The sequence below is a fragment of the Ochotona curzoniae genome, unplaced genomic scaffold (genome assembly GCF_017591425.1).
Source record: "Ochotona curzoniae isolate NIBS_2020 unplaced genomic scaffold, NIBS_Ocur_1.0 contig_908, whole genome shotgun sequence".
Classification (NCBI taxonomy): Eukaryota; Metazoa; Chordata; class Mammalia; order Lagomorpha; family Ochotonidae; genus Ochotona; species Ochotona curzoniae.
Genome location: NW_024466607.1, coordinates 10,594,845 through 10,618,657, shown reverse-complemented (window position 1 = coordinate 10,618,657; position 23,813 = coordinate 10,594,845). Strand labels below are relative to the sequence as shown.

The 23,813-nt window shown below is 48.2% G+C and overlaps 1 protein-coding gene across 1 annotated transcript in view; it reads right to left on the bottom strand.

Annotated features, from left to right (window-relative positions):
* Positions 1-23,813, bottom strand: part of LOC121165607 (myosin VIIA and Rab interacting protein) — a 192,497-nt gene that overhangs the window by 109,117 nt on the left and 59,567 nt on the right. The window contains exon 2 of the mRNA XM_040994283.1: positions 3,387-3,536. Coding sequence (XP_040850217.1) covers positions 3,387-3,496 — 110 coding nt within the window. The 5' untranslated portion in view covers positions 3,497-3,536. The remainder of the gene's footprint in view (positions 1-3,386; positions 3,537-23,813) is intronic.

The following is a 23,813-nucleotide window of genomic DNA, read 5'->3' as shown; positions in this document are numbered from 1 at the left end:
ACCAGCAGATGAACGATGCATGTATACCTCCATCTCTCTTCCTTTCACACATATACTTTTTAAAGATGTATTTATTTTTATTGCAAAGTTAGATGTTACATAGGGGAGAAGAGACAGAGAGGAAGATCTTCCTTTCAATGATTCACTCCTCAAGCGGCCTCCATGGCCGGAGCTACGCCAATCCAAAGCCAGGAACTTCTTCCAGGTCTCCCATGTGGGTACAAGGTCGCAAGGCTTTGGGCCGTCCTCGGCTGCTTCCCAGACCACAAGCAGGGAGCTGGATGCGAAGCAGGGCCGCCGGGATTAGAACCAGCGCCCATGTGGAATCCTGGTGAATGCAAGGTGAGGACTTTAGCTGTTAGGCCACCGCATCGGGCCCACAAATGCATTTTTTTAATATAAAAAAGTTTGTCTGCAGGTGTACAGGAAGCAGATGGAGAGGATGGAGTAGGGTCTTCGAGTGGGAACATCAAATTGAATGTAACAGCACCCGAGCAGACAGTCTACGAGGGCCTCAGGAGTGGGGACAATGTACAACCCGAGGTCACGACCCTCACCTCACAGGGGACCTCTGCACTGCCAGGCCTGCTATGTCTGAATCCCATGGGAAACAAGGCCTAACTGCTCCCACAGTGCTCGCTGCAACAGTCGCGTCGGTCTTGGCTCTTCTGGCTATGGTCAGTGAAGCCGTCCATGGCATCGCCTCTCTAGTCAGGGCCTCTTCAGCTACTTCTGCCAGGAGCAGTGGGATCAAAAAACATGCCCCACCAACTGCTGTCCACGGGTGCCTGGTGCCAGGCCCAGAGCTCTTGAGAGTCCACAGCAACCCCTGAAGCTCCCACACTCCTGCTGTCCCCCAGTTGAACAAGGCTCCCAGTCATCAGACTTCAATCAGGCAAGATGCCTGGTTCTTCCACCCCCAACTTCCTAAGGCTTTCCTAGAGTCGTGTCACAGAGAGAAGGAAGGGACGGATGAACTTCCTACATCACGGATGACGAATCTCATTCCTGGGCCATGCACAAATGCCACAGACAGAGGTGGAAAAGACCGTGTTTTGCACTAATGAATTTCTTGGCCTCGTGAAGCCTGCTTAGACGCTCAGTCTGTTTTGTATGGCTCAGACTCAATGTCTTAAAGAGACCACCCCCCAAAAGCAGAGTGTCAAGAAGCTCTGCTCAGTGGCTAATGCCATGCCTCTTCACCTGGACCCGCAGACAACAGATCCTGACAAGAGCAGGTCTCCCATGGGAGGCTCCATCAACAGAGGGGAACTGAACACCAGGGCTGAGTTTGCAGCAATGAGAACCTTGCTGCAGACAGGGCAGGGTTAATGTGCAGCAAGGACCCAGCCTTTCCTGGAATTGTTTTGATCTTAAAGACCTGCAAGGATTGGCAACCAGCCGCGGCGTACAGACCTTTGACCAGATCTGTCTGCCACCACATCATGCCCTGAGCATGGGGTGCACGTGTGGGGAGCGGCCCTCATCCCCACATGCTCCTTTACTGTACAGCAAGCAAGCTACTGTACTGACTGGGTTCCAAGTGACAGGCTAAGCAAACACCCAGTGCCTTTCTTAGAATGACAGCAAAGCAAGGCCAATAACTTTGCAATTGTATGGCGTAAAAGGAGAACTCCACTTCTGATGTAGCACCTTGCTATTGTATGCCTTAGGAAACAGTACAGAACAGCTCAAGGACTTGGATCCCTGCCATCCACATGGGAGACCTGGACGCAAGTTCCCAGATCCAGATTTCAACCGGGCCCAGCCCAACTACTTCAGGCATTTGGCACTAAACCTGCCAATGGAAGATCTCTGTGTGTGTCTGCTGCTCTTTCCAATAAAAAAAATCATTTCTGGAAACAGTGTACCCTTTTCCCTGCTCTCAAGGTGTATGGTCCGTACTGTATTTCTATTGGACAGTCCTGCTCAATAGGAGAAGGTGGAAGATAAAATATATTCACAGCGAACAGATGGTGGTGAGAGCCCTGAGGGCAAATAACGCAGGCAGATGGAGGTACCAAAATGCCATCTCAGGAATGGGACGTGTGCCCCCCAGTCAAGGTGTGGTGGAGGCTGCTCACCACATCCGTTGTGGGTTATGTGGCACAGGGGTAGCAATGGTCATAAAGGCAGGAGCTGCTTCAATGACTAGGATTCAAAGCAATGAGAGAGTGACCCGAGATGTCCAAGTGACACAGAGGCTCTGGACCAGCCCTGAATGCAGCGCTCAGGTCAACAGAGGAACTGGGAGGACTACAGCTGGAGACTCGGTGCGGAGGCGAGAAGACAGTGCTGCGAACTGATCCATGGAACCCCAAGGCATGATGGGTCTACGAGAGAGGGAAGTGCATCCGGTTTCAATACACCTGAGCCAACACGTGAGCTCACGTCTGCCCTTTGGCTTCCCTGCAGCGTTCCATGAGCAAACACCAGCTGCAGGGGAATCAGAGAGCTACCTCTCTGGGAGCCTGCTTCTGCTTTTACACACACATTTTATTCAAACATCTTGGCAAAGCAGACCCATGCAGAGGCAGAGAGCTCCCATCCACTGGTTAATACATCAATTGCCCACAACATCTGTGGAGGTGGGGTGCTAGGCCTAAGCCAGGAACCACGAGTTCCTACAAGATCTCCCAAGTGGGCAGCAGGCATGCAATCACTGGAGCCACCACCTGCTGCCTCCCAGGGTGGGGTGTGGCTAAGCAGGAAGATGAAACGGAGTGGAGCTAACACGCGGATATGAGATGCAGATCTCCCAGACAGCATTTCAACTGCTACGCTAATACCCTCCTTTCTTTTCCTACAAGGCAAGGAGGCTAGCATTATGTCAGGTGACTGACATCCCAAACTGACCTTAGTTTTCCCAATTCTCAGATCTCCTTTCTTGTAGCATAGTAACTGAGATTTCTAATAGAAGATGATATATATACACACATTTATATACACACATATATATGCCTACTTCTAGATATATACCTGTATCTGTCTACTTCTCAAAAAAACTATTAACCTTCATGCCTTTTGTAATTTTTTTTAACAAAATAACCAAATAATTCAGCTACCAAATAACGAAGCAGTAACAATAAGCAAACGGCCTGTCAAGAGGACACATCAGAGACAAGCTCCCAACAGCCACTTTCACCGCAAACTCCACCCATGCCACAGCTCGGAACTGCCAAGAGAGCGCCAACAAAATGCTTAACCGGGAGTGTGCACAGCCAGGACGCTGAGCTGATGCTACGCTGCCAGGACTTCAGCTGGCAGACAAATGGCAGGGCATTGTCAGAAATACGAGTGTTTGCTAGGTGACCTCAGGGCCAGCTGCAGGCAGTACTTCCAGGACCCAAGGCACTGTGCCCTCCTGGGCCTGAGGGGCAGCTCACCTGAGTCGTTCTTCCTCTTTCTTGCGCAGATTGAAGTCCCTCTGCACCACCTGGAGAACATGCTCCGTCTCGTCTTCCGTCAAACCGGACAGGTCCAGCTTCCGCCCCATGGTCGGGTATCAAACAGGGACAGCGATGATGAACCCAGAGCTGGGAAATAAAAGGAGGCACCACAGATTACATCTCAGATAGAAAGGCCTAGAGGGACAAAAACCACCTACTGCAATTAAAACCGAGTTAAACACAATGTTTATACAAGATAGGGCTTTTCTCGGCATCCATACTCAGCAAATATTTGCACATCCCTTCCACAAGGCTGCAGGGAGAAAGAAAAAATGAGCATCTGTCAGTTTTATCAACCCAACTCTTATGAAAAAAATCCTTTCCAGCAAAATGAACCAAAACATAAAGCTTCATAAAGCACCAAAAGGCTGATATTAAAAAATTCTAAGTGTCTAAGGATTGAAGCCTTCCGCTCTGGACATTACAGGCAAAATAAATTACAAATAAATTACAAATTTAAAAATGACTGATATATACTCTGTCCCTGAAAGGTTCAATCATATGATGATGAAGTTAAAACTAAAAGTTATTAAATTCTTTTGCACGATAAATTATAATAAATGTGATCCATTTTCATTGTGGTCTCAGCAGCAGAAAAAAATAGAAAGACATTTCCATATGACACAAACTCATCTCAAGATGTAACCGGAAAATCACAACAGGAATTACAATTTTTTAAATGAAGAAATCTTTTCACTCTACTAATACTCTGTCAGAAATAAATCTTTGGGCCAACTTGCCCAAGGAACATTGGGAGTGGGGTTGGGGGAGAACTAGTGCACCTGCCGGTCCACTAAGACTATCCTTAGGCCAAAAAAGTAGAGGAAGTGCTCCCCAATCCATCTTTAAATGTCCTGATGAGCAAGAAGGAACAGACTAGAGAACAAAGTGAAAATGCAGCCTGGCTTCTCCTTCCTACAGCCTTTGGAAAGTGCTAACACACCTGGCAGTTTCTCAGAAGCTGACCTAGTTGTTCCTCGAACTGCACGTCGCTGGCTTTTGGTTTGAGAATTCTAATAAGATTCCAAGAGGCTCAGTTAGTGGAAGGGCAGCTCTGACCACCCAGAATCTGAAAAGCAGTCATCAGGACTCTCCGAGGAGAGCGGGCTTTCGTGGAGGCAGAAAGTCGTTCTCAAACGACAAGATACAAAATAAGAGAATTTGGATATTATAAAACACAATTAGCTTATCTGTGTTCTGCAGAAAACACCATCACACAGAGCTGAAGGAGTGTCGGCACCTGAGTCAGACACGGGCAGACCCTCTCGTTTAGGAGCCAGTGAGCACCAGCCCAGGAACGGGATGCAGATGCCCCAAGCCACCCCGCAGGCTCAGGACACCAGCCTTCACCCCGGTGCTCCCATCCCTTGATTGCTTGAGCTTGTATTCAACCAAGATGGCAACAGAGGGTACCTATTAGAGAACTGACTGATGAGGAAACTAACAGGACTTCCACATTTAATTACATCACCACTTCCCAACAGTGCATCTCTCAAGTTACTGTTCACAAAAGCAGCCTGAGAATAAAGAGGCTCTGAGGTGTCATAAATTGGAGAAATGTTTCCAGCTGGATCGCCCTCTTGGGGCTTACACTGGCCTATTAGCTGCTCAGAGTCTGAGACGCCTGTCACTAAATCATCAGCTTGATGGTGTTTTACCCCAGATCTCACAAATGAGTTTGTCTGCACAAACCTCCTGCCTTGCTAACAGGTACCTCTTTCTATTCAAAGAAGCAACCAATGGGAAATTCTACTCTAAGTCAAACTGAGGAGCAGCAAACTCTAGGAGCTTTTCAAATATGATGGCCAAATGGATCAAACTGTTTTAGTGAGACAAAAGCAGCAGCTGAGGATTTAAAAAGGAAAGCGAGTACAACTTTACAGTCACCAGGCCAAAACAGGTTGGACTGTCCACGCTATTCCCAGCTAAAATACCCAAGAGGAGGAAGCACAGACACATCTGCAGGACACAAACCTTGCAAAAGAAACAAATTGTGACACTGAACACACACGCTAGGTAGTTCTCCGTGGAAAACAATGTGTAGGGAAGTGATTTTCTATTATGGCACCTAGGATAGCAGAACCAATGACTGACAAGTACTTGAAGGGGATCTTAATACACCCACAGTACGTTTTTTTCTCCATTTGTTTTCTCTGTGTGCATCCTAACGTACCTAATTTATAGAGAAAAAAAGCAAAAGGACCAAGTGCTCCCATGCAAAGTCCCAACAGTAATGAAGAATATATAGTGATGGGACAACCCTCTTCAGCCACTGCTACAACGCTAAAAAAAAATGTCTGTTCCTACAGAGGAATCCAAATATTGTAAATCCCTCATCTAGGGTACTTTCTAGTAGGTGGGGAAAGAACTTGACCAAGGAGGAAATTTTTTAAAAACTCGCAAGTGTCTAGAGATATGTGGCTGTCCTTTGGAGCAAATGGTGGTGGGACTGATGCCCCACTGATATTCTCTCCTTCACTTTCCAGAGTGTTCTGCCAAGAACTGGTTTCCTCTCTGAAAAACTTCCCCTGTCCATGCATAGGTGTAGGCCCAGAGCAGACATGGCTACACCACTGGGCACAGATCATATGCCCTGACCCACAGTGACCATCAGAGCCTCCTCCTGGGAATGTGAGGAAGGCTGTGCTGGTCTTGCTGGCTGCTACATTCCTGCTGGAGACAGCTACCAAGGGTTTTTTTTTTTTATCACTATCATAAACACATTATGTTTCTTCCCATCACTGCAATTTTTGTTTTCAAACCTTAAAAAAAATGGTTCTGAGAAATATAAAGGAATTCACAGTAAGCAGGACTTTATGGAAATGGTGGGGAAGGAGAGAGACTATTCTAAAAATAACAGAACCTCTTACTGTTTCTACAGGTCAACTTTTTGCCACTATAATAAAATACTTGGGGGAAGCTACTTATAAAAGGAGGCGGCTCACAGTCCAAGATCTAGTGGACCCCATCAGTACAGCCATCTAATGAGGCTTGAAGATGCCAATGACAGAGCATGGCCAAAAAACCATTATATGGCACATCAGGAATCCAGAGAGAGGAAAGGAAACAGGCTGGCCTCAAAATCAGCCTTTATCAGCAACCCTCTCTTGAGAGCTATCTTTGCAATCTTAAAGAAATGAAGTGTGCGTATAAACAGTAAACTCCCATACCAAGCATGCCAAGGGTAAACACCACTGGCACCCTCTAGTAACAACCACTAAAGTGTATTTAGCCAACTGTCTTTATGAATAATTGTCCTAGACAATGGAGGGCAGCTGCTTTTATTATTGTGATCATCACCATTTTGACTCATTGAAAAACAGGCTTCAAGTCAATGGGCTCCCCTATCTTTTGGTGACACACAGTTCTCTGGCTGTAGGGCATCCAGTTTTGAGGAAAGCTTCAAGATGAGCAAGTCAAGATGCTGTAGCCAGTCCACACAGCGACACAAGCTTTCCTGTCCCTGGGGTTATGTGTGAACCAAGACCCAATGACTAGAAGTGTTCATAACAAGCAGAGATGTCCCACAGGACCTGCAGAAGCTGCAGGAGAAGCACCACAAAGGACCTGGAAAGTCAGAGCAGAGTCAGAACTACAAAGAATTATTTTCCTTTGAGGAAACAGCACGTGCTCACCACCAGGCCTGGTACTCAACATCTGAATGTGGGACATTCGGCGACTGCGTGAACAGAGGAAGTAAGCTGCCTTCATGAGCTGGGTGTGCTCTGTGCACATCCACCGTCCCACAGAATTGCTACACAAGACCAGGAAAACCTTTGTGGAAGCAGTAAGTTGCATAGGCAAGTGATTCTGACTCCTACACCACCCTCGCCCAATGCTCTCTTTTCCCTCAAGTCTGTATCCTCATTGGAAGTTTCTCTTGCTCAAACCACACAACAGGATTGGAAGAACATAGACAAGGAGGTCTGATAAACAAGTGCAGGGAAGGGACTTTCAGAAGGGGCATGGATGGTGTGATGACACTTGCACACCAGTGTGGAAGGTCAAGGGCACCCTCTACTGAGAAAGCTTTGTGACCAGATGGACAAGATGATGCTTGTGAAGGTTGGACAGCTTCCTCCTCAGAGATTACTCAATTAGCTTAAGCACAAAATGCGTATGTAGCAGAATCCTTAGCATGGCCCAAACAACACAACTAGACATGAGTACAACTTCACGGATTTCCCTGTCCACGCCTGACAAATCCACTATCAAGGACAAACCACTTCCCACTAGGGAGACTGAAACTACCGGTGCCAAGGGGTGAGCAGAAGGGAGGGGTGACGTGGAAAGGAAGGGGAGTGAACCAGCCAGTAATGGGGGACAGTGACTGCACTGTACCCCTCTGCCACAGGCACAGCAGCTTCTCACCAGAAGAGACCCCTGGACTAGCCTTCTCTTCCTACAGTGCTCCTGTACCACTTGACCACACCTAATTCATTGTCATGGTCTCCATCTCCACCGCCACACCACCACCACCACCACACTACCCCACCACTCTGCAGTTAACCAAGCGACTCATTCTACAGACAAGTAAGTTTAGATGTAGAATTCACTAGTCTCACCAACATATTACATCACCTGGCAAAACTTAGAATGATAGGTTTTGGTTCCCCTATTTCTCTGTCTCTGGCCCAGATTTCACATATGAAATAAAAATGGTTACCACCAACAGCCACCAGGGAAATGCAAATCAGAAATATAATGAGCTACCACCTCTGATGACCCAGCAGTTCCACTACAGGGTGCACGGCTGACATGAACTATGTCAGAGGCGTCTGTTCCATCACATTTACAGCAGCACAGTGTTAAAGCCATGGCATCTGTAAAGGTGTCTATCCTCAGGTGAGTGGATAAAGAAAACGTGGTGCGCATATGTAACGGAATACTACTCAGCTACAGAAAAGGATGGAATCCTGTCAGCTGCAACAAATTGGATGCGACTAGAGGATACAGTTTTAAGCGAAATAAGCAGGACACAGAAAAGCAGAATATCCCATGTTTTCCTTTAAATATGGAAGCTACAAGTTAAAAATTCTGAACACAAAATGTTGATTCATTTAGGCTTGGGGAGTTGTGAGGGGAAAGGTCATCTGAATAAAAGCATAAGGGAGGGTAGGGATTGTTAAGTGTGACAAAGATACGAACAGGAAACATTAATAAAAATGAGGTAACTCTTTGTAAAGTTACATTTCATAATGTTATAAAACAATTCTGAAATGAAGTGTTTTTTTATTGAAGTGGTTTTTAAAAATCACAACATCTTTCCAATCTTTTCTATGCTGTGTTTTTTTTTTTTCTTCACTGACCCCAAGGTCCATAAGTGATAAATAAGTTTCTTTTTCACCTTTTTTTTTTTGGTATCTTTATTACAGTGAAAGTTGAAATAAACACTTAGGTTAGCCTATAGTGGATATTTTAAAAAGGAAAATATATAAGGTTTCAAATATAAAAGCTTACAATGAAGCCCTCATCTACATCTTTCACAGTAGGGTTACATTGAAGCACATATTAGAGCAAAAACATGATAAAGAGATTAATCCTAGACAGCATCCCATTAGGTAAATAACAAAGAGCAATGTGTACCTGCTTTGGGCAGCTAGGCAATGATCTCCCATCCAGAACTGTGGTGGGAGGGAAACTGCTTAACGATCTTTAACATTATCCTGATCCACTATGGGGTTCAGAAAACCAGCCATGCTTGAAAGATGGTTCAGAAAACCATCTTCCATCAGCAAGAAGTTCAGGGGCACATGCTAGAATTAAGGCTATCTACTTCAAGATTGATGAAAAGTGTGTTGGAGAATTCTACAGATAAGACTGTAAAACTTGTAAGCATCGTTGAACCACAACAGCTGCAGCTTTCAGCAGAGACAGACCACCCAAGACTGGGCAACTCACCTTTGCACACAGCCCTATGACACCAGACATCACACCCTCAAAACAAATACAGGCATGTCACCAATGGAATGTGCTAGCATCTTTCCCCATGGATTCAAAACCCAACACACCTGCTGCCATAGGAAGCTACGTCAGGCAAACAGCCTGGGCAGCTCTGGTTCCGAGTTTTTTCAGACACAAGGAGACTCAACTGCCAACACTTTACCTCTTCTAGCCCTTTCCTATCCCATCCATTCACAGCCTCTTTCTTCCGGAGTCTCAGTTCCTTCACACAGTTGTGTGAACAACCTCACCCCCAACTCCTCCTGCCCAGGTACTCCCCAGAAACCAACAATGGGTCTTTGCTCCTCCAAAGTCCCATCATCCTCTCAAGTTTTTCCTTTTAGATTTTTTTAATGGATTTTTTTTTTTGTTCTCCTGAAAATTCCCATTTAGGAAAATGAGAAAGACAGGCTAAGCTATTAAAGAAATGTACTCAGCCTAACAACATTAAACATAACTCCTGCTAATAACACACTGGTTCACTGGGGTGTCACCTAGTACAGGTCTTGTTGTCACTGCCCGCTGACACATAGCAGGATGCACACTTTTCCACGTAAGGACAGTCCCATTCAAGTGGCACTCCTCCTGGCTGCATCATATCCTAGCAAGTGGATATAGTTAATGCCCTACAGCCTACCACTGTTCACCTGGGCCTATTGCAATGTGTGCCTTTCCCCAGAGGACTGGGATAAACACCTTTGAGCCTCAAAGGCTTTCCACAGTAAGGATTTTCCCCCTTCGGCTAGATTCTCAGAGACAATAAGCACTGAGGCTTAGTTTAAGCTCACGATGGCTCCCGAGATGCACTCTCAGGCATGTGTCTGAAAGCGGCAGGTAAACAAGGAAACCACCTGCATGGGCAAAGCTGACACAGACGCCACCATCTGTACCGCCGACAGCCCGTGTGCAAGCCTGCTGGGGACACTGCTTTACCATAAAATCTGCTCTACTTCCACTCTCATGCCTGGTATTAAAGACTTCATAAAAACCCACATTCTGTTAACTAGATTTTCAGTTATTCCTTACTTGGGAAATGAGTGCTATGTGCTCCAAATTCTCTTCGCTACAAACGGGCGGGGGGCATTTTCTGGAAAATTTTCAGCTTTATAAGATTCATCTGATGTAAGCATTACCGACTGGGGTGGGGGCTGTCCTCCCAAGCCTAAAGTGTATTTCTGAGGCTTGCTTCAGAATAAAGAATACAGAAAGTGGAGGGACGAAGAGCCCTGCCTCTGTGCCTATGGGGTCAGACGAATCGGTGAACTTCCCATGTATGTATCAGCAACAAGGGAAACACGAGGTGTCCACGCCCACCAGCAGGGGAATTATCGGAGTTCTTCCAGGAAGCTGGAGCAGAACCGCCGCAGGGAAAGTCATGCCAGGCATCTCTACCACGTTCTGGGCTGTGACCCAGGATTCTTCCAAATTCAGCAAGGTGACACTAAAGCCTATTTCCAAAAGCCAGGAAATGAACCACGGCCACACACCCCCAATCAGAGACAGAATACAAGTGAGGTGGGGGGTGCGTGGAAGGACCACCAAGAGCTCACACTCGGAGAACTGCTCATGTTTCCGACGCCCTAGCATTTCTCTAGACTTCCTTCTGACCCGCGGAGTGCCAGTCGCTGCGCAAAGAAACTCACTTTTCCCTTTAACTCAGTTGCAATTTCTGGATTCCAGGTTTACCTTTTCCTCATAGACCCAAGGGACTCAAAAACTTGCAAATCTTAATAACCCCAGGGGATGGTCCCACAGGCACTAACTCACGGCAGCCACCTGCCACCAGGGGCAGCTGAGTAGATGTAGCATCGTTAGTGCAGCTCAATCAGACTTCTGAATTCGTCAAAACTGTAAAATGCATTCATCCAACTATTAGAAAACCATCAATACACGTAGAACTTTGGTATGCAGATGTACTTTTTCAACTGTATATTTAAAGAAGTCTAATACACATCAGACAATTCTGTAATTACTAGTAATTAGAACCTCGACTGAAAAAAAAAATGCCATGACTGAAAAATACACACCAGCCTTTTCAGATGTGTACGGAAAAAAATAACGTGAAGTATGGCATTAATCGTTTTCACACTAGGGCATTACAAGCAATAAATAAATGCAGTGTTTTCACAGGAAAAAAAATAGATTGATACCTAAACTAAAAAAGAAAAATGCTGGTTGCAGGGAGGATGGGGAGAACACATTTCTAGAAAGATCAGAGAGGAAAACTGATCTCCTTTGGAGCCTGAGGAATTCATGGGTACAGGTGGAGGGACCATGGGCTAGGTCCTGGGGCTGCAGGGCGGGAGGGTTGCGAGTGAGGTCTAGAATGGTGGGCAAACAGGCTTCTATGACAACAGTTCTGATCCTGAAGGTCCAGCTACCCATCCAGCTGGGAAAGCAGCCAAAGACGGCCCAGAGCCTTGGGAGCCTGCACTCACATGAGACACCCAGAGGAAGGTCCCGGCTCCTGCCTAGATTGGCTCAGCTCTAGCTATTGTGGCAGTTTGGGGAGTGAATCATCGGATGGAAGATATTTCTGTCTCTCCTCCTCTCTGTATATCTGCCTTTCCAATAAAAATCTTTAAGAAAAACACTAAAAATGGATCCACCATATAACCCAGCCATCCAACTTCTTGTAATACATCCCAAGAAAAACAAATCAGCATAGATAAGGCACCTGTACTCTAATATTTACGGTAGGCCAAGATGTCCACCAACTGATGATTGCATAAAGAAAATGTGGTGTTGATGTATATGTATTCACAACGAATCACAGTTGAATGATGAAAAAGACAAAATTCTGACATTTGCAGCAACATGACAGGAACTGAAGACCACAATACTCTGAAATGTGCCAGACACAAAAATTCAAATATATGTCTTCTCTCACATGTGGAGGCTGATGAAGTATCAAAGTACCAAAGAACTAGAATCATGGAGACCACACTTGTCAATCACTGTTCAATAAAGCAGAAACCAACCACCCAATTCTAGAAAAGGAACTTGTGGGTCAGCTGTAAGTCAAAGAAAAAAAATCATAGGAAGCACTCTTCAAACTTAAAAGTGAACACTAAACCAGAGCATTGCACATCAAAGTTTGTGGCATGCCAACGATGGCAAACAATATTCCAAGAGAAATGTGTGGTCCTCCATGCACAGATGGGAAATAAGTGAAGCTATCCATCAAGAAGTTAACCAAGTAAATACCAGCGAGAGAAAATGCAATAAAGCCAGGAAACCGTGATGAAAACAGAGGAGGAGGAGCCCAGAAAGCATTCAGGAGGAAGAGGGAGGGCTCTGAGTCAGGGACAGGGCACACTCACATGCCTGCAGGCTTCCTCATCCCACAGCCACCTACAAAAGACCTGAGAGGAACACCCAAGCAGGTGCCGTAGCTGCAGACTCTACCTTTATGCCTTTCCCATGCACCACCAGTCGGCCTTGCTTCTTCTGGCACCCTTTCCAGTTTGGGTGCAATCGAACTCATCAGCTCCCAGACTTGCCAAACATGGTGTCTGGTCTTTGGATTCTTGCCCTTGTTCCACGTGGGCCATTACTGATAGGAGGTGGAGGAGGATATGTCAGCACTGTGTTCATTGATGGTAGCAGCCTAAGGGGAGAGGAACTCGGGTAGAAAGTGGATGGCAGCAGGGGAAGGTGCTGGCACAAGGTGCCCAGCACTCGCCCGAGGTAGGATTCAAACCTGGCAGCTCAGAGGAACCTTGAGGAAACTTGAGAAGCTCTTGGTAGAATTCAGGTGTCAGAGCACAAGATCTGGGCCACAAAGCTGAAAAATCCAAGGGCACATTCCTGAAATTCTCTGGAAAAGTCGATTAAAACTCTACCTCTGGTATTTGTGGATTCTTTTCCTTCTAATTAGCTCTAAAACATATTAGTTTCAAACACTAAGGCTACATGCCATTGTAGCAAGTCAAAATCCTTAATGATTGCAATAAAATCAGTCACAGCACACACACACACACACACACACACACACACACACACACACACACACACACACACACACGGATGCCCACAGCAGGACACAGTCAGCAGAGCCACGGAAATGAAATGCCGGAAGATTATTTAAGGACTTAAGCCAGCAGCCACACTGGATCCCAAGGCCACAGGCACCTGCTTTCACGGGCACCCTCATCATGAGATAGCACTGGTGGCCCCAAGTACAGATTTATGCTCGCCAGTTAAAGCTCAGCATCTGTCTCACTCAGCATCCTTTCACTGGAAAACGGCCATACTACACCGTACCACCAAGTATTTCACTTGCCCCTGCTGATGATACACAGATACATCCAGACACTTTAACCCATTCACCTGGAGAGTGCTGAGTAAAGGAAACACCAAAGACGGTTTCTGCAAGCTTTTAAGCACACAGGGGGTTTTGTCCTCCCTGCAGAAATGCAGGATTCACTCTCAGGAAGTTTGAAGTGGGTGAGGTTTCCCCTAGCAAAGCCATCCAGAAAGCCCACAGTCATGTCCATCTCTCAGCACCTCACCGTGCTGTGCTGGTCAGTGACGCAGGAATCCCCTTCCCATTAGACACAGCGTTATCTAGGAGCTGCTCCATCGAAATCTGCACAGTGTCCAAAGAGGAGATGGTGGCAAGCTGGCTCTCTGCTTCTGAGACAGCTTCCTGCTAATGCGCCCTGGAGACACCAGATGGCGCTGGGGCAGCACTTAGGTCCCTGCTGCCCATAGGGGGACACCCAGATGGAGCTCCAGGCTCCGGGGGCCAGCCTGGATCAGCCCAATTGTGGGGCATGTGCGGGATAAATGAGCAGGTAACACAGCCCTCTCTCCATTCCACCTCCCCAACCCCCACAGCCAAGTTCCAAATAAATAAGAAAGAGAAACAGAAAGTCTGATACTCTGCAATCTTTCCCTTGTGAAAGAAGTTGGCAATGTTGATGAATAATCACATTTACCCAGAGCACGGCCTGGGGATCTGGCAGACTCACACACTGCTGGTGACAAAATCAATGTATTAACTTTCCTGGAGGGCTATTTGGAAATATGTATCAGAAGCTGAAGGAAAAGTATGCCAATTCTGACAGCATAATGATGATGTATACAAAGATGGAGCATGTCTAACGTCTTAAAAGAATGGCTTTGTTGAGTAAACGATGGCATAGAAATTAACAGATTATTAGGGGGATGAAATTCATGACACATCTTGAAATGTATCCAAAGGTTCAATGCTTGGATTAAATGGAGTAGATAGATCAGCCCAACCTTTCGCTGACTTCTTAAATTGAAGCACTAGGAGAATTTAAACCACATGTGTTCTGGAAAGCATTACCCTAGATAGAAGCAAATCTTAACATGTGGGGTATAATTTCACTAGAAAACAGAATTCAACGTCCTTTAGTGAGCAGGTGGCATTGTTGACAAGCTCAAAGAACATAATTTGGTGCTAAATCATCGGTGGGCAGGCATCAGGAGACCCCTCCTCGTGTTGTCACGGAAGTCATTCTCTTCTGGAGCATTTGGCACAGTCTCTCTCCGTCCCCACCAAAGTTAAGGTTGCCTGTAACTCACTGGTCCCACAGCAAGCCAGGCACTTCCTGCAGACAACTGAGCAGCTTTAGCAAACCTCACACAGTCCTCCATTTTTCTGCAAGGATTTGTGATTTTCTTCTACATGAAGAAAATTACTATGACATTCAACAAAAGCCTATACAGTCAGGGAGAAACAGATGCATTTAGAAAATGACCCCTACCTGGGCCAGCACCTGTTGGTGTGAGGTTAAGACAGAAAACGTAAACAGCCGGTAAATGCTTTCAAGTGCCGCTCCAGCCAGCCTGACTCTCCTTCGAGCTTTGGACTCATCAGTGGGAGAAAAGAAAAGCTTCTTCTAAAACTAGAGGTCAGGCTGAGTGAGGGGTGGTGTCAGTGTAATTTGAAAAAAAAAAAATACTACAATACTAAAATAGAATGTTACAGTTGGAAATACACATAATGTTCTCTTAATATAAACTTTGGAAGGAAAACTCAAAATGGATGGATATTACATCTAATGCTAACTCAACATTAACAGACTACAGGGGACACAGGTAGGAGCTGGGGAAACTGACACAAGCAAAATTTTAAAAATGAACACAAGTATCACTGGAATGCCCAGAAGTATGAAATTTAACATGTTTTCTTAAAAAAAAAAGTTAGAGAATGGTTACCCCCAAACCTGAAACTAAACCGTCATATTGTTGGGGAGTACTGGAAAGCGTTTCACCAGCCACCAGACTTGGAGGTCCTCTAGCAACCTGACAACTCAGCAGGACGCCAGAAGACCAAGCAGATCTAAACTTAGAGGAAACAAAATCACCACCTTTCATGGTGTGTGTGGCTTTCAAGGGAATATCCAGAAAACTGACGCACCAACAAAGAGGTGAGATAGAAAACTGATACAAAAGCCAGCCTCACTCCTACACAGTAGTAATAACCAACTTTCTGAAAACTAATTGGAAGAAGAAAGATCCCCATCTAAAAGGGCAGGAAAAAAATCTGTAAGCAACTCATCAATGGATACGTAGAACGTGGCAGAAACAAGAAATGGGATATACCAATAAAAGAGGCCGGAAACACTGACATTCCAATACAGATAAAACCTTGACAACATCATGCTAAGTGAAAGAAGCCGGATGCAAAACATCAGATGGGACAACTAGACGATTTCACTGATGAGAAATTCCAGCGCGAATTCACAGTGAGGACACAGACAGAAACTGGACTAGTGGTTGCACAGTGCTGGGAGTAGACTGGGATGGGAGACAGACAACACGTAGACTGTTAATGGGTACAGCCTTCCTGCTATGGCAGGCTAAAACGTTCTAAAATTATGCTCTTCTTAAATGTCTTCTGGCAAATCCTGCGAATTTAATGAAAAAAAAAAAAAGGAATTAAAATGAATGAGTTGTATGTGACTATAACTCAATAAAGCTGTTCATTAAAAATTCACAACAGCAAAACCAAACCAAAACAAAGCAAAAACCCTCAATAACCACCGAAATAACCTTAAGAAAAATATAAGGGAGGATTTGTTATGTTTATAGTAATTAAATATTAGCTGAGGAATCAAAGAATGACGAACAAGATGCAATAGACACAATCAAGAAGCTGATCTAGAACCACGCAGAAACTGCTGGACCACAGTACTTAAAGTTCATGAAAACTGGAAGAGATACATTTATTTTGATGCAAAAACTTCTGGAAACCTGTGCATACTTTTTGACAATCTACATGTCCCAGGAGATTTCTTTAAGACCTCTCCTAAGACACATACAGCAATGCACTGAGAGCTCAGTAAACTCTTCATTAAATGGGAAAGGGTTATGGCTCCCAGCACGGAATACAGCTCGCTGCCTCACACAATATGAAAACGTAAATATCATATAGAATCTTTGTGACGAAAAGCAGAACTTTCCCAGCAAAAAGAGAGAAAACAAAGCCTGAACATCAGCATGTATCAAAAAGATCATCTCCAGGGTCCTGCATATGGCGGCCTAGCAGCTACAGTCCTCGCCTTGAGCGCAAAAGGATCCCATATGGACACCGGTTCTAATCCCAGCAGCTCCACCTCCCATTCAGCTCCCTGCCTGTTGCCTGAGAAAGCAGTTGAGGATGGCCCAAAGCCTTGGGACCCTGCACCTGTGTGGGAGACATGGAAGAGGCTCCTAGCTCCTGGCTTCAGACTGGCGCAGCTCCGACCGTCGTGGCCGCTTGGGGAGTGAATCATCAGACGGAAGATCTTCCTCTCTGTATATCTGCCTTTCCAATGAAAAGAAATCAATCTTAAAAAAAAGATCACCTCCATGGAAATGCAAAGTGGAACAGCAGTGAAATACATTCATGCTTCACCAAAACTAAAATATCTGGCCAGCATCAGGCGCAGGTGACGATGTGCGGACACAGGGCCCTCCCCACACAGCACAGCCTGCAAAGCCCGGCAGGCTCTCCCCATCTGAGGACCGTGTCCCCTGGACACACTTGTGTGGACATTCCAGGAGATCTTATCGAGGACGTTCTCTCCAGAGTCTTCTAATCAAACCAACAAATAGACACACGTCATTGCCCATCAACCACGGTAAATGTTTAAGCTCAGGAATATCCCCTGTCCCACCCCACCCCCAAAAAACCAAATAGTACATTAAAACAAATTATCAGGATGCACTATCACTGACATGTATTACCAACACCTGCAAAAAAAAAAAAAAATCTAAAACTACCCAAGATTGGCCTCCATGACATGACAGAATAAGACTACAAACTGAGGGAAGGGTGTTGTGCCATAGTAGCCTAAGGCTGTGCCTGGAGTGCTGGCATCCGATATGGGTTCTGATTTGGGTCCCAGCTGCTCCACTTCTGACCCAGCTCCCTGCTAATGTGCCTGGGAAAGCAGCAGAGGATGGCTCAAGTGGTTGGGCTCCTGCACCCAGCTGGGAGATCCAAAACAAACCCCTGGCTTCAGATCAGCTCAGCTCTGGCTGTTGCAGCCATTTGTGGAGTGAACCAGCAGATGGAAGATCTCTCACCCTGTCTCTCCTCTCTCTGTAACTTAAAAAAAAAAAAAAAAGTACAAGCTCTGATGGATACACACTCAATGCTAGCGTTAAAGGTTCCATGGACTCTAATTCAATTTCTTCTCGCTCACTGTCGAGGTTTCATGCCTTGTATACAAGGTTTATTTCCAACAATCCCAAACTTGGTATCAAGTGACTGCCGCATATAGTTTCCCTGGATGCCAGGGAGGATGAGGGAAATAGGCAAGTCTCCGCTGGACAACTTCAGCTAAGACGTGCTCCTCACCCCCTCACGCTGGCTCGCAGACACGGAAGCATCCAATGCTCAACAGCTCCCGGGGCATGCCACCTCAGCGCCACACTTCAGCACTACGATCAACCACTATCCTTGGATTCAGTAAGTGGGAGCCCCGGAGGGGACCTTCCTTTCACATACTGCAAAAACGGTCTTTGGGAATCATTTCTGCAGACCGTGACTCCTGGGACCGCCTTCTAAGGCTGTGGGAGAGTTGAGGGTTTTGATTTTGTTTTTTCCACCAGTTTTCCATTCAATGTGGCGCCACCGTGTGGCAACAGCACAAACAGTTCATAAATTATTCCCCTGAAATTGTTATCAAAGTTTGACCAATTTTTAAGCATGGAAGGGACTTACGCCATTTCCCTTTTGTAATGTCCCAACCAAGAATGCATTCCTTTTTGCCTTCATTTCTATGTGACTATAGCATGATTCCATATCCAAACGATTTAAATGCATGCAATGAGAAAGTCAATTGGCTTCAGTGCATCACTTGGGACACAAGGATCAAAGAAGCGGCATTGCCTGTGCCAGGAACAATCACTTCATTCCCCAACCTGGTGTGCAGATCAAAGTCCTCCTTCCCATCTTCTGTCCCCGGTATGGGAACCACCTTTAGTTTTAGAAACCATCAAGAAGTCCCGATTGAGACTAATAGAGAATATTAGCAGTAACGAGGCTTGCCTGAGAAAACGAGGAGAGCTGATTAGCCCGAGAAGGGACAGCACCTGTGAAGGGCACAGGGACACTCAGGTTTGTAAAGCCAGCTTCGGTCACCCAACTGTGTGTGCTTTAGTGAGAAGCCACGAGTGTGCATTTGGAATCCAGCCTGTTTGATCAGTGCACTGGATCCCAATGCCTGTTCACCAAGGTCGGCTCAAGCATCTCTCCCTCCCTTGCCTTTGAGACAAGAGGCCGGAAAGCCAACACGGGCAGATGTCCTGTTTTCTAGAAGACGTCTTCAGCCAGCCCGTGTGAATCGATGACGGCAAACACCACAGCTACAGATGACCTTTCCCTGTGTCCCTCGGGGCAGGGAGGGCGCAGACAGCACCCAGCCTCTTGCTGCTTTAAGTCCCTGAGCCTGGCTAACACTTCATTTGCTCAAGAGAACAAGCCCTGGAGCCCTTCCTCCTTCATCACACAGAGGAAACAAAAGCTCAAATCACAAGGAAAACACCACCATCCGGGAGAGGCAGACTACCCTGGAGGCCCCCAAGTGGACCCTGTCTGCCTCTCTGCCTCCGCTTACCCCGCAGCCCCACAGACAGGCCTGGTGCTCGGACTGAGCCCACGGATGAAACAGTGAGTCATTCGCAGACACAGCTGCCCACAGTCAGGCCAGGAACACCAGCAGGAAGCCATTTATGTTCTTAGCTAAAACTACATTGCCCCGCAAAGAGGCTTTCTCAATCTGCAAAAATAGGGTTCCAGATGCCGCAGAAAGAGCCTCCAAACCACCTCCATGTCCACCCACGGCCACAGATCCCTTGGCCAATTTCCTTCTACTTTGTAACCCCCCACCCAAGTGCACGCTCACATCTTTCACATCCCCTGAACCTCAAAAGGCGGGGGCTGTTCCCATCTTATGCCCGATAAAGTTAATGCTCAAAGACACTTATCCGTCGTCATACAACTCTGAGCAGTTTCGGTATTGGAGGTTGGCTACGGTGGGACAGAGGAACCACCCTCTCTCCCCTCCTCCTGTCCACGGGGTAGAGAACCCCGCAACCACAGATTGTCCCGGAAGTCCCCCCCTAAGTCAAAAGCCCCCACCCTACAATATTTACGCCCGAGACTGACAGCCCTCCCCTGCCAGCCCGGGGAAGCCCACCAAACGAACTAGAGGTGGGGGCGGCGCGGGCGGCGCGGGCAGAGATGGAACCCGGCTGGAGACATTTTCCAGGAGCAGGTGGGAGTCTCGGCTGGCCACAACAGCACAGCACCATCCCCGCTTCTCCTAGGAAGTCCCTGGGACCCAAACTGGAGTGTGCGCTTAGGATTGTCTGTGGTACTTCTCCTCGGGGCCAGGGCTATCTTAGAAGGGGAGGGGAGAGACGCAGGAGTAAGAACAGGCGCTGCCAAATGCCCGCACCTGGCTGAGACGCCAGCAAATGAAGTGAAGCAAAACGCGGCGGGGTGGGGGGTGGGGCGGTGCCCCAAACGCCGCAGGTGCGGGGAACCGTCCTCCCCACGCTCCTCGGGAAGCTCTCTCGCGGTTCCCCACAACCCTCCGTACAGTCCCCTAGAGATCGGCTTCCCACCTCTCCAAGTTCGGTATTTTGGGGGAGCAGGAAAGGACGAAGGCCAGGTGTCCGCCACCACCAATCCCGGTTCTAACTCTGCGCACCAGCGATGACCTTCAGCGAGTCCCGGGTTCGCCCCACTTGCCAAGAAAGCGAGAGTCTGCAGAGTCTAGTCCTCTGCGCCGGGTGGCTGCGGGCGCTGCCCGGAGGCTTTCGGGCATCGCGCGGGTGCGCCCGCGGCAGGGGCGTGCGCGGCGAACCGCAGCCCGAGCGCTACGTGGCCAGCGCCGATGGGAAACGCAGAAGCGAGCACCCGCCCTGGCAGCAAAAGAGAAAAGGGCGGCCCCGACTCGACTCCGCCAGGAGCCCCGAGCAAGTTCAAGTGCCCCCCACTCCCCTCAGCATAGGCGGACGGGCTGTGTCGGTGGGAGAAGGCTGGGGGCCCAGGAGCAGAACTGGGAACGCGGAAGACCCTTCGCATTCCCACCCCGCAAGTTACGCGCAGGAGCGGCACAGAGCTGCCAGCAGGGTAGAGGGGGAGCGGTACTCACGCGGGGTGGCCAGCTGGGAGCAGGTCCGTAGCCAGGGTCATGGATGGCGGCCACGCTCGGGAAACTGCCTCGGACTGCCCAGGGAACCTGCCGCAGCGCGGCGCGCGAGTCGGGAGGCGATGAGAGCGGGGTGCGGGTCGGTCTGCACGCCCAGACTGGCCTGCAGCGCCACGGGGACTCGGCTGCCAGAACCGCAACCGCAGCGGGAGCCAGCAGCGGCGGCGAGGGAGGCGCGGCGCCGCAGGCAGCCCGGCCGAGGCGGCCGCCGACACCTGCTGGCCTCGACCGCCCGCCAATCAGAGGCGCCCGGGGGCGGGGGCGCGTGCGGCGCGCCCGGCTCCGGGATCGCGCCTGCGCCGGGACCCCGGGCGCCGACCCGGACGGCTGGTCCAGGGCTCCCGGGGCGCGCGGGCGGCACGCGCCGGGAGAGGCGGGGCGCATCCGCGGGAGGCGGGGCCCGGGCTGCGCGCTCCCGGGGCGGGGCCCCGCGGCGCAGTGCGGAGCTGAGAACCGCGGACTGGGGGTCCCTTCTGAGGTTGTTCCGGCCCCCCTTAGCTCTGGACCCTGGGCATCCGGACCCTCCACGCGAATCCGCGCCTGCCTGGAGTTGTGCGGAAGCTTCTCTTCCGCAGAACCCCTGGTTATTGATCTGGATTAGTGAATTGACCGCTTCTAGAGACCATTGATCAACGTTCATAGCCTGATTTACCTTTGCCAGAGGCAGCTAGCCAGGCTGAATAAAGCGCGCTCAAGTCTCCCAAAGCCCACCACAACCCAGCCCTCCCCGCCCCCCACCAGCAGCCGCACCTTCGAGGGGCAATGAAGGCCTACGCTGGATATAGGACTGCAAAGCCTGCTGCTGCTGCGGAGCGCCTTCGTGTTCCTGCCGGGAGTTCTGGCACTGGAGGAATCGCCGGACACTGCAATGGATCCCCTCCAGGCCAAGGCTCCCGATTTGCCCGGGCGCCGGAGTGTCAGCTGTGGGAACACGTGGGCCGCTCCGGTTGCAGGGTGGGCAAGAGCAGGCGCTGTCAGATCCCGCAGCCGGCAGAGGGTCGGTGCGGTGCTCTCCGCGTCAGGGTGCGCAGTAGCTCTGGGCGCTGCAGCAGCGAACGCTCAGCAGCCAATTTGAAAGAGAGGGCAACTTCCGTCTCCTCCCTTACAGGGATTTTAGTACCCAGAAACTGATCAAAGTAGTAAAAAGTTGGCTTTTCTTGAAGCAAGCTTGATTTGTCATTCATGCACCAGCAATGCCTAAAACGTGGGTACCCAGTTAGCAAGAGGGGCTGTCTCCTACCGACTTGTGTGCCAGCCTTTTTCTCACTCTTTCTGCTTGGGTGGTGGCCACTGAACGGGCAGCTGTTCAGGGCAGCCACAGCTCCTTCTGCGTGGTGCTGAGTCCTCTAAGCAGGATCATGAACTCAGCTGCATAAACTCTGCCCAATACTCTTGGCTTTTTTGGAAAACAATAATAATAATAATAATAATAATGGCCCCAGGAGCTGAACTTGCATTTATCTTCAAAGTGAGACAGACATTTTCCCATCGTTTTAAGGGCCCAGTGTATGTTCATATCCTTTACTCATTTCTCGGTTTAGTTTCATCAGATCAACAGCCTCTCAAAGGAGAGACTCACTTCTCCCAGGGAAGCACGCTTTGAAAACACTCTTTGGAAATGAAATTTTCAAACAGTTTTTCCCTCAAGGTGAGCGGAGTTCAGTCAATCAATCCTAATGAGAGGCTGCCAATGACTCTGGGAGAGGGAGAACTAGTCTAAGATTTGGGAAAAGATAACCCATCTGCTTCTGGACAGGAAAAAAATCAACCTTTGTGAAAGAACATACTGTCAGACGTGCAAATTGTAATAAAGAGAAGGGTTCCTAAACAGTCACGAGGTATCCTCACAGGGCTGGCACTCCCATCTCCCTCTCCTGCCTGCCTTCCTCCCTGCCTCCCTTCTTTCCTACCGTCTCTATGCTGTTCCACTAAGATGTAACGTATTAATGAAATCACATGGACTCAGGGTTGTATATAACAAAACCCAAGCTCTAATAGTCTTAGGCATAAAAACAAACACACAGGTTCAGTTACATGCCAAGTTCAGGGGGAAGGTCTGACTCGAGGCACCCGTGGGTTTCTGTGATCGGGTAGAATGACAGCTCCCCCTCCCCACCAACTCCTGCCTCCAGACTCCCTCTCTGCTCTCCCAGGTGGAGTTCATTGTCAAGTTGACCGGCTCCACATGGCCTCTTTGACCTCTCCAGCACTCTCTTCTCTCCAGAGATCAGGGTCTGCGAATGAGGAGTGCATGTGAAGTCTCCCAAGGGAACATCTTGCTTCAGTCACATGGCCAGCCCCAGAGCTCAGTCTAAGGACTGGGCTCTTCTGACGGTGAGATAGACAGTGGTTGGAATATATCAGCTGAAATGTAATTGACAAACACTGTGTTACAGGTGCCTCCTGATTGGTCAATAGCAAGTCACCTGGAGACACTTACATCCATTAATGGCCAGATCTAGGCAATGACCTCAACTTCTGCAGCTGGGTCCAAGGCCAACAGAGTAAATGGTTGAACGTGGAATGTCAAAGGATTGTTTTTTTTTTTTTCCCCAGCATGGGCCTGACAAGGGCTCCAAATGTGATAAGCCTGGGGTGTGGGTTCAAAGTTTGATTAGCATTATATAGATATTTTCAAAGTTGACTTGATACCGAAGCCCACCCCTAAGAGGACTCAAAATCAAGATCCTAACATCTCACTTAAGTCAGAAACACTATAAAAGACTGAAAAAGGCAT